The sequence below is a fragment of the Vombatus ursinus genome, unplaced genomic scaffold, assembly GCF_900497805.2.
Source record: "Vombatus ursinus unplaced genomic scaffold, bare-nosed wombat genome assembly UNPS02014773.1, whole genome shotgun sequence".
Classification (NCBI taxonomy): domain Eukaryota; kingdom Metazoa; phylum Chordata; class Mammalia; order Diprotodontia; family Vombatidae; genus Vombatus; species Vombatus ursinus.
The window spans coordinates 39,184,846-39,200,159 of record NW_020954551.1 but is presented as its reverse complement, the minus strand read 5'-3'; the positions used below and the strand labels follow the sequence as shown (position 1 = coordinate 39,200,159).

Below are 15,314 nucleotides of genomic sequence, written 5' to 3'. Positions count from 1 at the left end.
GTGTGTGTGTGTGTGTGTGTGTGTGTGTGTGTGTGTGTGTGTGTGTGATGCATATGCATACAGGCACATGCTCCCTACTCCTACCCCATACCCCAATATAGGCTATGAGGAATTTACCCTGGGACATATACATTAACAACCATAATGATTTCACAGGGTACCAACTCTTGGCCATGTACATCCTCCATGTGTCCATTTTTGCATGTATATGCCCTGACCATATATAGAACCTACAGGTGTGTTTCTCCTTGGGTGTCCCCATGTGTTTCCATTCTTCCCTCTTACTCTGTGTATTCGTGGCATAGTAAGTCCAAAGCTCATGGAACACATTTTTTTCATGCTACTTTTCTTACTATGCCATTTCATGAAATACCTTTGTTTTGAACTAATTGTGTTCTTTGGCTGACTACTAAAGGTAAACACATTGGTAGGGGCTCATTATCTGTGGTAGTAGATGATAGGGACCCACAATTCACTTTGAACTTGGGGGTATTTATACACTAAGGTGCCTGCTCTACAAGACAGACTTCTAATTCTTGATTTAAAGAACTCAGTCTCCAAACCTCAAATCTCATTTCAACTATTTACTTTCTTTGTGATCTTGGAAAAGTCATTTAATTTCTCTATTTTCCCCTCTAAAATGAGGGAGGTTGGTTTTGAAGGTATCTAAGATGCCTTCTAGCTCCAAACCCCATGATCCTCTTGGTCACCTGTAGCCTGTCTGACTCCCTGTCTTGGTGACTCCAGAATATCTGTCCATTTCTGCCTTATCCCAGCCCTTCTTTTCCACCCCTCTATTGCCTCTGACTTCTGGCTAATAGGAATGTATCTTCTAGGAATTATTAACAAGGGGCCTCCACCAAGGTCCAGCTCTAGTGCCTAATCATAGCTTGAAGGTGAGCCAGGCTCCTCAAGGAGACATACACACAAACAAAAGACACACTAGTGCCCATGTGTGGTACTGTACACACATTTACACAATTGTAATTACACAAATGCATAGCCATCTACAGTTATACCCACATACAGATATATACAGAAACATATAAATATACAGAAGTACACACAAGCTGTCTTTCACAAGCCTCATCTGGCTGCCTTTTTTGTCCCTGCCGTTTTGAGTATGAGCGAGAACTCGGGGATGTGGTCAAAGCCATGGAAAGGAGCCCACTTCCCTCTCCCTCCCACAATGGACAGCAGGCCCCGGTTTCCCTGTTGAGGTCTCATCTGGTAAGTTCATAGCCCTCACCCAAGGGTTCTGATGCACTGCCAAGTTCAGGAACTGGGTAAATAAAAAATAAATACAAAAGCACAAAAATCTAAAATACAAAAATCTAGTCCTGGTCCTTATTTTTTTTTTAAACTAGGCAATGGGATTAAGTGATTTGTCCAGGGCTCACAGCTAGTAAGTGTCAAGTGTCTGAGGCCATATTTGAACTCAGGTCCTCCTGACTCCAGGGCTGGTGCTCTAGCCACTGCACCACCAAGTTGCCCCTTGTCCTGGCCCTTATGCCAGAGCCTTGACCACATTCCTGGCTGGGCTAAGGACAGTGTCAGTGCAGTCACCAAAACTGTTGGCTATTTAGACCAGCTTGTGCCCACTCCCTACCCATGCCCCTGGGGAGGTTAGCAGCCCTCAGTGGGGCTTCACTTCAGGCTTCAATGAGCTTTTACAAAGAGAACTCCTTTGGTCTGGGGAGTGGGGGCCCCACCTTCGGACTCTTTAAAACCTTGCAAAAGAAGGAATTGAGACTCTTACCTAGAGGAAGTGTACTAAAACTGGAGTTCAAACCCATTACCTTGCGAATTCCTCTTTATTTATTTAGGCAATTATTCTTAGGCTTCTGAGAGAGGACCATACTCTAAACACTCAGGTAATTGTGTTCAAGGAGGCCATCTTACTGGCTTTCAAACCCATTATCTGTTTCCTGCATATGGATAACCCAATCAACAAATAGTTACTCAACACCTATAATGGGTAAGCTTTCAGTGAAGAGGTAATGGGGTGCAGAGAGGAATGATGCTAGAGCCCTGTCATCAAGGACCATGTATGGCCTAGTGATGGAAACAGAAGCATCCCAGAATAGCTATGTAGGCCCCAAAGAAGTAATAACTGAAGGACAGATGTCCCAAGGCCAAACAGGACTCACTGCCCAATGAGTACTATAGGTAGTAAGTAATAGGAGGTAATAGGTGATAGAAAGAGGTGAACTGGGGGGGATCTCAGTATGGGCTGGGGTAGTTGGGTGAGCTGAATTTGGACAGGTAGTATATACTCCCACATGTACAACCATCTTGACCCTGACACATATTCACACATAGTACTAAGCTGACTAGAGTCAGGATACCTGAGCTTTGACATGTACTAACTATAATGATGGGCAAATGACTTAACCTTTTTGAGACTCAGTTTCCTCATCTGTAAAATGGAGGAAATAATAAATGTAGTTCTTACCTCACAGGCTTACTGTGAGAGTAAATGAAATAATGGAGGGTAAGTGTTTTACAAACCTAAAAACATTACATAAAAGTTAAAATAGTACATATAAGTTAATTAGACAAGATTACATTTTATAATAATAAAAGGATAATAACATTTCAGTGACCTGATATTATTGGGAATGAGGAGTTTACATGGCCAATAAGTACCTTTTCCAGATAACCAAAGGTGTTGCTATTTTAACCATTTGGGATGAAAATCTTTGGCAACTTTGTATACACACTACTCAACTGCTATTCTAGTTGAAGGCCTCATCACCAATTGACTTGATGGAAGCTAAGGATTCTGGAGCAAGCCATGAGGAAAGATAGCATTCTAAGTATGAGAAGCAGCCTGTTTAAATATATGGAGTATGCCTAGTTTTGGGAATAGGTAGGCAAATTTGTTTGGAGTATAGAGTGAGGCGGAAAGTAGTATATAATGAGCCTGGAAAGGTGGGCTGGAACTAGATTGTAAAGGGCTTTTAAATACTGAACCAAAGAGTATACTTTATCCTAGAGATAATAGGAAGTCATTGGTGTTTCTTGAGTGAGGCATATAAATGGTTAGACATTAAGAAGACTCTATTTTGGCAGCTATGTTGAATTTTTATTATGGCCAGCTAGGTGACTCAGTAGATAAAATGCCTGGCCTGAGGTCAGGAGCACTCATCTTCATGAGTACAAATCTGGCCTCGGGCACTTACCAGCTATATGACCCTAATAGGGTGTTACAATAGCCCAGATGAGAACTGAACTGGGGTGGTGATGATGTGAGTGGAAAAAAAGGGATAAATGCAAAGATGTGTTCTTGAGGTAGAACTGATAAGATTTGGAAACTGACTAGACATGAGGGGGCAAGGGAAAAGGAAGAACTTAGGATAACTTTGAGGCTGCAAATATGGGTGACTAGATAATGGGGACTGCTACAGAACTGGGGCAGTTTGAAGAAGGGGTGAGTTTAGCAGGGAACATGATGAGTTCCATTTGGGACATCCAGTATGGTGGGTAGTTATACTGCACATGCCTCCTACTTTGCTCTCCTTCTATCTCTCATCAACCTTTAACTATGGACAACCTGAGAATTCTCCTCACTGGGTAACTCTCACCATCTTGTTCCCCTTTTGGTTCTGAGCTTCCAAGCATCACTGACAAAAATCATCATATACTGTTGATTTCACCTGCCACAAATTCATGCTATATGACTCTCAATAAACAATTGTTGTTCTTCAATGATCCTTCATTATTAACTCCCCATCCCATTCCCTATGACTATTTCAAGCTTTTATCCTTTTATTATCTTCTTTCATCCAAGGATTAACCTTCTGCCTTACCTCTTACACCCCTCCCCCATACATGCAGCAGATGCCTTAGCCATGAACTTGCTGACCATCCCTCCTCCAGCTTATCTTTTCCCTGGACCCTTCCCAGATTCCCTTCCCACTATGCTGTAATGGAAAGAACACCAGTAGATGCTCAGTAAATGCTTGATGTGGTGAAACCAGAGCTCCATCATTCCCACATGTCCATGCTATCTCTCCTTCTACTGGGGCAGCTAGGTGGCTCAGTGGATAAAGAACTAGGCTTGGAGTCTGGGGAATCTGAGTTCAAATCTGACCTCAGACACTTATTAGTTGTGTCACCCTGGGCAAGCCATTAAATCTTTCTGGGCTTCGGTTTCCTCAAGTGTAAAATGAAGAGCTTAAACTGCATGATCTGGAAGATGTCTCCACTGGCTCCTCCAACCTTACTGCTATAATCCTAGGATACTACCATAGTAGGAAGTATATATAAAGAAACCAAGAGAAGAGTGGCCTCCATTTCAAGGCCCACTTTTCTATGGATTTGAATTTTTATCTCGTTTTGACTCATCTTTCATCTTCACCTTTTGCACACTCCCTATTTATTAGGTCTTGGGGTCCTATGGCCTCTGATTACGTGGTCCTAAGGCACAAGCCTATGAGAAAAAAAATGTTTAGGAAATATTGTCAAGTAAATGCTTTTTTCTAACCTAGTGACATTGAATCATCATTGCCCAAATCTTTGGTGTTCTCAGTGACCAAAACCTCAGGCAGCTTGGCAGCAGCCCAGCACACAAAACTTCCACAAGAACACCACAGTTCATTTATTCAGTCAGTCACTAAGCGCTTATTAAGTGCCGACTATGTGCTAAGTACTGGAGATAGACAAAAGGCAGAAGCCAGTCCCTCAAGAAGCTCATAGTCTAATAGGAAAGCAACATGCAAATGATTATGCACAAACAAGCTGTATACAGGATAAATAGGAAATAAGCAACAGAAGGAAGACATGAGAATTAAGAGGGATTGGGAAGGCTTCCTGTAAAAGGTGGGACTTGCAGGAAGCCAAGAGGTGAGGAGGAGAAGCGAGAGCATTCCAGGCATGGGCCACAGCCAGTGAGAACACAGAGACATACAGGGAAAGTGACCCACCTCAAAGCCACACTGCTCCGGCAAAGAGAAGTCCTACACGTCTCACCATCTCATTGTCCGTCCTGGGTCATTGGTTCTACAACTGCCACACTGTGAGCCCAACTCTACCTACTACCAGCTCAGGGGTTCTGATTCCTGTGTTTCTCTACTGTCCTCAAGCAGCCTCAGAAGGGGAGGGGGGGGAGAATGATGTAGCCCTCACGGAGTTAACTGATGGTTATGGCTTCCTATCCCCATGATTCTGCGGCTCTAGCCTCCTCTGTGTGGTTACACTAGCTCAGCTTTTTACCCATGGCTCTGCCTTGACTATCAGAACTGTGTAATCACTCAGTCCCCATCCTACTCACTACTCCATCTTGGGCCTGGTATATTTCTTGGGCCAACAAATTCTACAAAGGCTCACTGATGAAAGGAATGGAGGTAAACAGGATGAAGGGTCTCGTTACCTGGAATACTTTGCCTTCGGCAGACCAGGGCTGTGTCTGCACCACCTGAATCTTTACTTCCCTTTGAATAAGGGCCATCATCTATAAAAGAGAAAGAGGGAAAATGGTTTGAATACAACTGTCATTTCCATCTGGGCTCCCCTCTCCTTTGAAGACATCATCTTGTCCCATATCCATGTGACCTCAGAATGCATTATTTCATGCCACAGTTTCAGTTTGGTCCTTGGAGGAGATGGGGGATTATAACAGATTTATTTCCCTCACATTTAATTCTCCTAGAGAGAGCCAAGTCTGTCATCCTTTAAATCAAGTGAAATGGGGAAAAGACGTAAGACCATCTCTGGAGTGAGATATGCCAAAAATAGCACCAGATTGAGACATGAAAGACCCGGGTTTGAATGAACTTGCTGTGTTATTTGGGTATGGGGAATAAATGGCCACAAAACTCTTGTCAGGGTCAGCTTTCCTCTCTTGGTGCCTCAGTTTCCTATTCTGCAAAATGATGGTGCTGGCTTAGATCTCTAAAGCCCTAACCAGGAAGATAGGGGGTGCAATGGATAGAGCCCTGGGCTTGGAATCTGGAAGACTCATCTTCTTGAGTTCCAATCCAGCCTCAGACGCTCACTAGTTATATGACCCTGGGCAAGTCACTTAACCCTGTTTGCCTCAGTTCCTCATCTGTAAAATGAATTGGGGAAGGAAATGGCAAACCACTCCAGTATCTTTGCCAGGAAAACCCCAAATGGGGTCACAAAGACTTTGAAATGACTGAACAAAAACAACAAAGGTCCCATCTAACTCTGATATTTTGTGATTCTGCTTGAATTTTAACCCCAACATTATGGTAATGGGCTTAAGGATGAGTAATAGGCCAGAAGCCATTTTCAAGATCAGTTTCATACATAGACCCAGTAGCAACCTATGTAGTAACTTGAGGAGCATGAGGAAGTCTCCTTGACCAAAGATATCTCCTTTCCTGCCTCCTATGAAGCCTAAAATTTCACTACTAGTGGGAGATGCATTCCTTTGGATCTTTAACACATTCAAATTAAAGGAACATTTATTAGGTACTTGCCATGTGGAAGAGACTGTGATGGTAACTGGGGATACAGAAGCTTCAGCATAAGGCCTGTCCTCAAGAAGCTAAGGGCATAGCAGGGGATGCTATTTCTTCTACCAGCTGGTATTTGTGTAGCATTTTGAAGTTTACAAAGGGCTCTACTTTATATACATCATCTCATTTGCTGTTCACAACCTGCCCTGGGAGAGAAGTGCTATTATTATCCCCATTTCACAAATGAGGTTTAAGTGAGTTGCCCAGAGTCAGGGCAACTAGATAAATGTCAGCGGCAGGATTCACAACCAGGTCTCTCACTCCATATCCAGGGGTCTTTCCAAGACAGCACACAACATGTACACAGTTAAGAAGAATACAAGGTGGAACGTGACAGGGCCAAAGGGGAAATTAGATTCTCTAGGAAAAATCTGAACAGGAGGAGGGTATTTTCAACTGGAGGGATAATTTAATGGTAGAAGTGACATTTGAGCTGAGCCTTGAAAGAACAAGATTTCAACAGATAGTGAAAGGGGGAAATGTATTCCACTTATGGTGGATGGTGTTTTCTCTTCCCAGAGTCCCCTAAAAATATGGATTCTGCTAGTAGGGGCAGTACCTTCAGTTCATTATCAGCTTCTAGAGTAGTTAGGACTAGCTGACAATTACCTTAGAACAAGACCCTGGGAGAATGAGAAGCAGGACATGTTTAGGGGTCAGAAGGTGATAAGAGGGAAAGGAAGCTCTTTGATACCGATTTTTTTTTGAGACTGTCTCCCAGTCTTACCCAGGCTGGGAATACTATGCCCATTGATGGCTGGTCTGACTGCTGGTCAGCATAGAAAACTTTGACCTTGCTGTATTTATGACCTGGGAGGTGCGGTTTACTCCCTCCTCCCCCACCACTCTAGGGAACTTAGTTCCAGACCCTCAGTTAGTTCTATCCCTACTGAAGTTTAGAACTCCTGAGCTCAATCTATCCACTGGCCCCAGCATCTGCCAGTAGCAGGGATTATGGCACTGGGTCACCACACTCAGCTGACACTGACTTTTTTTTGGAAAATGTTTTATTGATGCGTTGTTTACATCTCTGTCACTTACGGATTCCCCACCCCCCCAAAAAAAAAAACCAAAACACGATCTTCTCCTTGTAGCAAAGAAGTACAATTCATAGGACCATAGAATGAGAGCTGAAAGGGGCCTAAGAGCCCATAGGGTCCCTCTTCCTCTTTTATAGATGAGGAGATTGCTAGAGAAGTGAGGCAACTTTGCCAAGGTCACATGGATTGTAAGGGCAGAATGGGAATGGGAACCCAGACCCCACGAGGTCAAATTCAGCACACTCATCCCATCATCCCACGCCACCTCTTGTGCAAAGGAATCAATGCATTGGTCATATATGAAGATGCACGTCTCATTCTATACCAATTGTCCGCCACCTTTCTGATGAGAGGAAAGAGACATACTTCATCAACATGCAATTGTGAGGAAAATATGTATTGGCCTTCTGATGGTAGGGGTCTTTTGGAAAGAGCATTTGTCTAGGGCAGAAGACCTGGATTCAGTATGCACCAGCTAAATGATCAGGATAGGTCATATCACTTCTTTGGCCCTTAATTTCCTTAGTTGTAAAATGGGGATAATAATGCCTCTTCTTTCTACCTCACAGGGTTGATGCGTACTCCTTAACTTGCACCAGAAATGAGAACTTCCCTTACTGCTGACTCCCTGGGTACCATCTGCACTGAGCTTGGTGTAGGATGGGCAGTGGATAGGTAAAGGCCAGGGAAAGGCCAGTCTTTACTTGTTGGGACTGGGTATGTCAGTAACTCCTGATATGCCTATGGTGAGTCAAAAGGCTTCTTTCCACATATCAAGGGGAAGTTATTATCTCATTAACAACTCATGATTATAATCTGAAGATAAAATTGCATTACCCCATTGCCTTTGTAGAGAGAATCCTTTTTAAATGTGTTCAAGATGCTTTCTTACCCATTTTCTACTGGGATGCTCACAACCACTAGGTGATGGAGACAAGTAGGGATGATCAGTTGCACTTTACAGAGAAGGAGATTGAGGCCCCAAGAAGCTGTTGAGTGACTTGCCCATGGTCACACCAATAATCAGAGTCAGAGTCAGGCCTTGAACACTGGTCCTCTGACTCCTGGCCCAGTGCCGCTTCCACAGTAGCCAGTCTCTGTATTTGGCTTGAGTTTCTCCAGAGCAATTTGGTGAGGCAGGATCACCCACTCAGAAGTATTATCCAGCACAGTGCAATTCCTTGATCCAGACAGGCCTCAGGAGAGATCATTGGGTGCTTAGGCATGCCTGAGACACAGCAAGCCTCTGCTAGGAGGCCAGAGATACCATGTTGAAGCATGGCCACCAATGGGGTAACCAAACTGAGCTCAAGTGAATGGGAAAGGACAGAGGAGAGAACACCGGGTTTGGAGTCAGAAGAACTAGGTTCAAATCCTGTTTCTGCCACTGAACCACCTGTGTAACCTTGGCCAAGTCAATTAACTTCTTAAGTTAAGTCTCAGTTTCCTAATCTATAAAATAGAGGATATAGGGAGATAGATGAGATGACCACAAAGGTATCTTCCAGCTCCAAATCTAGACCTTATGATCTTAAGTCCTATCAAGCTGAAAAGGTCTCAGAGATGGACCATCCCAGAAAGAAATCTAGTGGGGTGTCACATGGTAAGGAGGAAGGGTTACCATGGCAACAGACTCCACAGAAATGTCAAAAAGCCAAGGGGATGCCTGTAGATTTACAGTTCAAATTTCAATACTTAATGGACACTGAAAGTGGCAAGCTTTGTATGTGACTAAATCACTAGTGAGTTTTATTGAAGAAGAAAATTGAGAGAGACAGAGACAGAGAGAGAGAAAGAAAGAGACAGAGACACAGAGACAGAGACAGAGAGAGAGGCTGCTGAGATTCATAGAACTACATTGTCTGATGATTTATTGACTAGTCTGGTTGAAGGAGAAGGAGAATGCTAATTGATCAGAGGCATACAGGTGCTTGATTGCTACAAATTGTGCAAAGTAAGAAGCTCCTCCCCTTTTAGCAAACTCATTCTGAACTAATCTCATAGTACTCTCTGTCCCACATCCTTTATTCCAAATGGCCCCATAGTCTTGTCTATCACATGTGACATTCTACTTTGCTTTTAACCAGGTAGGCCCCCATGCCAGAAATGCTTTGCCTTCTCACTGCTTTGTGGCAGAATCTCTGGTTCCCTTAGAAATACAACTCTGGTGCTTTCTTCCTACAAAAGAGAGACCTTTGCTGACCTCACCATTTCTTAAGCTCTTCCCTCACAAAAATTTACTATGTATTTACTTTGCATCTGCTAATCTCTGTTCATGTTATCAAGTCAAGTGAACAAGCATTTATTAATCATTTACTGTGTTCCAGGCACCATGCTAAGCACCAGAGACTCACAGAAAGACAAAAACAGTCCCTGCCCTCAAAGAACTCACAGTCTAATGGGAAAGTCAACATGCAAACAACTATCTACAAGCGAGATGTAATCAGTGTAATTTGGAGATTCTCTCAGAGGCAAGGGCACTATGAATGTAAGGTCTTTGGGGACAAGATCTATTTTGTTTCTGTGTCTGTATCTCTAGCACATAGCACTGAGCCTGACTCAGGGAAGACACATTTAAAACTGAATTAAACTGAATTGAGAGCAAGATCCTTGGGAAGGCCAAGAGAGCCCTACAAAATACCCACTTGACCCGAGAGAATCTTCTTTAACACCTTCTTAACTTTAACCCTCTATTTCCTTCAGACCAGACCATGACTCTAGAACAGGGGCAATTGACATTTTTTTGTGTCATGGACCTAGTAGAGAAAGACCAAACTTCAATGCAGCACCTAGAAAGAGATGAAGGGGAGGCAGGGGTCACTAAATTCCAAACAGAGGGGTTCATATTTGGTCCTAGAGATAAGAGGGAGCCATTGGAGTTTATTGAATAGAATGTTTGCTGAATAATAAGGTGCAGAGCTGTTGACCCAGAGCTTCATCCCAAACCATGGGTCTCTCACATGGGTATCTAGGGCTCCCATTTCTCCTCCTCATCCTTCTCCTCTTCTGCTGCTGACCACCATCTCTCTCCATCAGTCTCTCACATGGATATCAGAGCTCCTGCTCTGCTCCCCCTGCCATCTCCTTTCCCTCTTTCCTTACAGCTGACCTCAGACAAGGCTGTGTGCCAAAGTGATTGACATGTGACCTTATTTCTCCTCATCCTGAGTAGCAGTGCAATGCAAAAACCTGAGACCCCAAATCACACCCTCAACCTCCATTTCCTCTTCGTTGTATAGAAGTGGAGCAGGGAACTTAGACTTTTTGCTTTCACAAGTCCTATTTATAGCAGTTTGGGACTGGGAAGGAGAGGGGAGAAGTCAGTTGCGGCCATCCTGCTCTGATCAGTTTCCAAACACCTAGTGAGCTCTATCTTGTAACTAATGGACAGGGTGGCCTTTTTACTATTACTTTTTAATTTTTATTCTGAACTTAACATACATCAAACATAATGGACATTTGTATATACATAGTAGAAAATAAAACAAGGGTTGCGCATGAAACTTCAGGTCTCTCCTATGTATAAGTTGCTTAATAACCTGTAGGTTCCACAACATCTAGATTCCAAGGCTATCCTGCTTGTCTGTTCTTTTCTCTCCTTGAAAGACGCCTCAGTGACCTTCTTTTGAAAGAGTCGTCTTTTACAAGTTCAACTGCGGACTCCTTCAGACAAAGACTGTCTTTTGCCTTACTTTGTATCCTCAGCACTTAGCACAGTGACTGGCATATAGTAGGCACTTACTAACTTCTATTGACTTTACTAAGAATATAGCTGTGGGACAAGCATGAGAGGAGAGTATATGGCACAGGCTCAGGGATATGGAGGAAATCGTGGCAGGGTTAGCTCTTGGCAATATTGTGAAGTTGACAAAGTATGTCTTCAATCTTCCCATTTGTTTTCCTCTTTTGATAGAATTTTCTCATTCCCAGAATGTCCAGGATTCTCCTGTTTCATGTTCTCTCCTTCTCAGATCATTTATCCATGCTGAGATTGAAATAAATCATGAAAACTTGTAATGTGGACACTATTCCCAGAGGTCCTGGTACTTCCACAGGCATCAACTCCCAATGCTTAAAGATAAAGTATGATTGGAAAAATGTCTGGCATCCCCAAGAGGTAGGAAATGAATTGGGAGGGAATAAGTATTTATATAGCACCTACTACATGCCAGGCACTAGCTAGGTGCTTTTTAAAAATAAATATTATCTCATTTTATCCAAACAGTAATCCTTCAGGGTAGGTACTATTATTGTCCCCATTTTACAGTTGAGGAAACTGAAGCAAACAAATAACATGACTTGCTCAGGGTCTCTTGGGTGAAGAAGGGACCTGAAATCACAGCACAAATTTCACTTACATCTAAAACCAGGTCCACTTGAGAGGGATTTTACTCTCTCTTACACTTGCAAGGTCAGCCCTGCAGATAACTGAGCAGGAAAAGAAGGGCTGTGGAAAATGTTACCCAGGGAAATGTTCAGAGAGGTAGGACAGTGGAGCAATGGGTGTGGTTTTGGGAGAGTGGAGGTGGGGGGATCATAGGACCATGAATTTAAAGCTAGAAGAGGACACCTAACTCAACCCCTTCATTTTACATGAGTAAACTGAGGCCAAAAACATTACTCCAAGTTCACAGAAGGAGCAACTGGCAAAGCCAGGATTTAAATTCAGGTCTTCTAACTCCAAATCCAGTATCCCCTCCATTTTGCTAGGGGGAAAGTAAATAGCTACTGCCAAGAGTCTTAACAAGGATACCTGCCTCTTTTCCACCCCTAACCTCTCTACAAATCACCATTAAAAAAAGGAAGGACAAAAGAGGAGCATCTGAATTGGGGTTGATGCTAACCCATAGGAAGCTGGGGGCAGAGTCTTTGTGGCTGAGCAATGGGGCTTTGGTTCTCTAGCTGACTTTTTCTGGCCTCTGTGTTTATGCTCCCCTTGAAGTGGCAAATAAAGGAGCTGGTACAGTTGGTTTTATTGGACATCCAAAGGCAAGAAGAGACATCATTTCATGGGTCATTTGGTAACATCACATTTCTGTGCTCATGATAAGTATCTGCAAATAAGAGACCACAAAAACAATTGCAGTTTATCACCAGCATCCCTTGCAGAGAATGAAAAGGTGGAGAATTTGATGAAGAAGTCTTTAAGACCCTCCAAATTAAAGCAACATATATTTTAATACTTGGTGACTTGAAGGCATATGTGAAGATGCCAAATAATTAGCTAGAAGATATTGTTCAGGAGTAAGGAATGAGAGAGATCAAAGACAAGTACATTATATAGAAGCTTCATATATTTACAGTGTAACCGTTTTCTTTTTGAGAATGTTTAGAAGGCACTAGACATGGTGAACACAAAATAATGAAGTCAATTATAATTTAATAGACAAGAAAAGACTGATTGCTGATGTAAGAGTTATTCCTAAATCCTATGTAGTCAGACCACCAACTTTTTAGGGGAAAGGATCAAAATTAATAAAAAAGTAAAAGAATAAAAAAAAGGAAACATGGTGCATAATGAAAATAACTCTTACTTGGCCTTTTTAATTAAGTTATTAATAATGGAAAATGGAAGAAGGAAAGGGCATCAGCACCAGTTACAACAACTCTATAGTAAAGTTTAATCACTGGAAATCAATTACCTAAACAAGGAGACGAAAAAAAAAACCCTAAAAGTTGTCTTAGCCAGCAAAGAATTGATTGATTCACCAAGAAGAAATATAGGCCACTTAAAGGTAATAGTGGTTTAGAATATAAATTCAATTGTAAAATCTACAGAAGATGGTGTAAGAGCATGCCTCCCAAAAACATCAAGAAGTAGTGAAGGGTAAAATGAATTTAAGAAAACTTACAAGACACCTAATAAAACAAAGTTAGGCTAAGGACATTTATAGTTGTAATTGGAAGGACAAAAAAAAGACAAAAGATGGAAAAGATCTGTATGGATTTTTATAACAAAGTCTTTTCACCATCAAAGAAAGTATGGTTAATACATTTGGTCTCTGACGTCATAGTTCAGATATGCTTATGGGTGAAGTGAAAATGACATGAAAAGGAAAAAAAGATGAAAAAAAACCCAACTATACCAACTATATAAATATATACAAATACAATCTGTGCCCAATGAGATTGATTGTCAAAGTACCCAAAGTAGGAGGTGATACTAAATTGGGACAAGAATCCAAGTCTCCTTTTCTCCCGATCCAGTACTCTTAGAAACTCTTAGAGTGACAATTGGAAAAAGGATTCAGTGAAAAATAAAAGCCCAGTGCTGCCCGTGGGGAAAAATAATCTCAGGTCTTATTATTGTCAGAAAATGTTTACTTAGAGAATTATATGCTATTGACCTACATGCTTATTTTCCTGTCTATTTAGAATTTATATGAAATGATTTATATACAAGATCAAGTACATGAAGACATTTAAAAAGAAACTACTATGCTTTTATAAAAGAAATTCCACAATAGACCATATCTTTACTATTACATAATTAATTAAAAGTTGTATGAAATACAAGATCCCATTATGCTTATTTTTTTGTAGATAATAAGAAGAAAAATCATATATTTGTCAGAGCAAAACACGATCTTAAAAGCTCTTCTCCAACATTGTATCTGCTATGCATTTGCCAACATTATAAAATATCCCCCAGAAAATATTTTGTTTGATGATTTTTTGTTTGATGATTTTCTGATGATTAATATCAATCAAGAGATAAAACACTCCTCAGAGGTGTTAGCCAACATGATGAAGGATATACAGGCCAGTGCCTAAGTCAAAGAAGGATGACCTATACATGATGAAGTCCTTCAGATGCTCCTGTTTGTAGATGTCATTAGGGTGATTTCATCAAGCTCCTGAATATTATAGAGCCTCCTAAAACGAGTCACTCAAAAGAGTTTGGTGTAGCTACTCACACATAGGAAAACCAAACAAATAAAGAATTCTTATAGTCCAGACAATGTTATGAAGTCATTCATAGGCCTGTAATTGGAATGAGTACACTTTAAATCCTTTAACGAGGATCCATTGGAGGGCAAGTCTGGTGCCAGCAGCCGCGGTAATTCCAGCTCCAATAGCGTATATTAAAGTTGCTGCAGTTAAAAAGCTCGTAGTTGGATCTTGGGATCGAGCTGGCGGTCCGCCGCGAGGCGAGCCACCGCCTGTCCCAGCCCCTGCCTCTCGGCGCCCCCTCGATGCTCTTAGCTGAGTGTCCCGCGGGGCCCGAAGCGTTTACTTTGAAAAAATTAGAGTGTTCAAAGCAGGCCCGAGTTATGTTGCATAGGCAACATAAAGTACATCCACTCCATGCATATCTACATATCCATCTATCTCTACCTTTCTATAGCTTCACCTATCTATATCTCTACCTACATCTATCAATCTGTCTATCTTTCAATCTTAGATACTGCGAATAGGCAATAAGTTGGATGGATGACCTATAGAGTTAATGCATCAGTATATATGTAAATATGTAGGTATATATACATATATATATATATCTTAGATACAGCAAATGGTCATTGAGTTAGATGGATAACCTATAAAGTCCATCCATCAGTGTAAATGTAAATATGTAGGTGTGTATACATAAATATGTGTGTATACATACCTATCTGTCTGTCTACCTATCTATTTCTTATATACAGTAAATGGTTAATGAATTGAATGGGTAACCTATAGAATCCATCTATCAGTGTATATGTAAATATGCAAGTATATATATAATATAATACATATATCTATCTATCTATCTATCTATCTATCTATCTATCTATCTATCTAT

At 41.6% G+C, this 15,314-nt stretch overlaps 1 protein-coding gene across 1 annotated transcript in view; it reads right to left on the bottom strand.

Annotated features, from left to right (window-relative positions):
• Window positions 1-15,314, bottom strand: part of GRIP2 (glutamate receptor interacting protein 2) — a 407,694-nt gene that overhangs the window by 105,513 nt on the left and 286,867 nt on the right. The window contains exon 2 of the mRNA XM_027863805.1: window positions 5,375-5,455. Within this exon, the coding sequence (XP_027719606.1) occupies window positions 5,375-5,455 (81 nt within the window). The remainder of the gene's footprint in view (window positions 1-5,374; window positions 5,456-15,314) is intronic.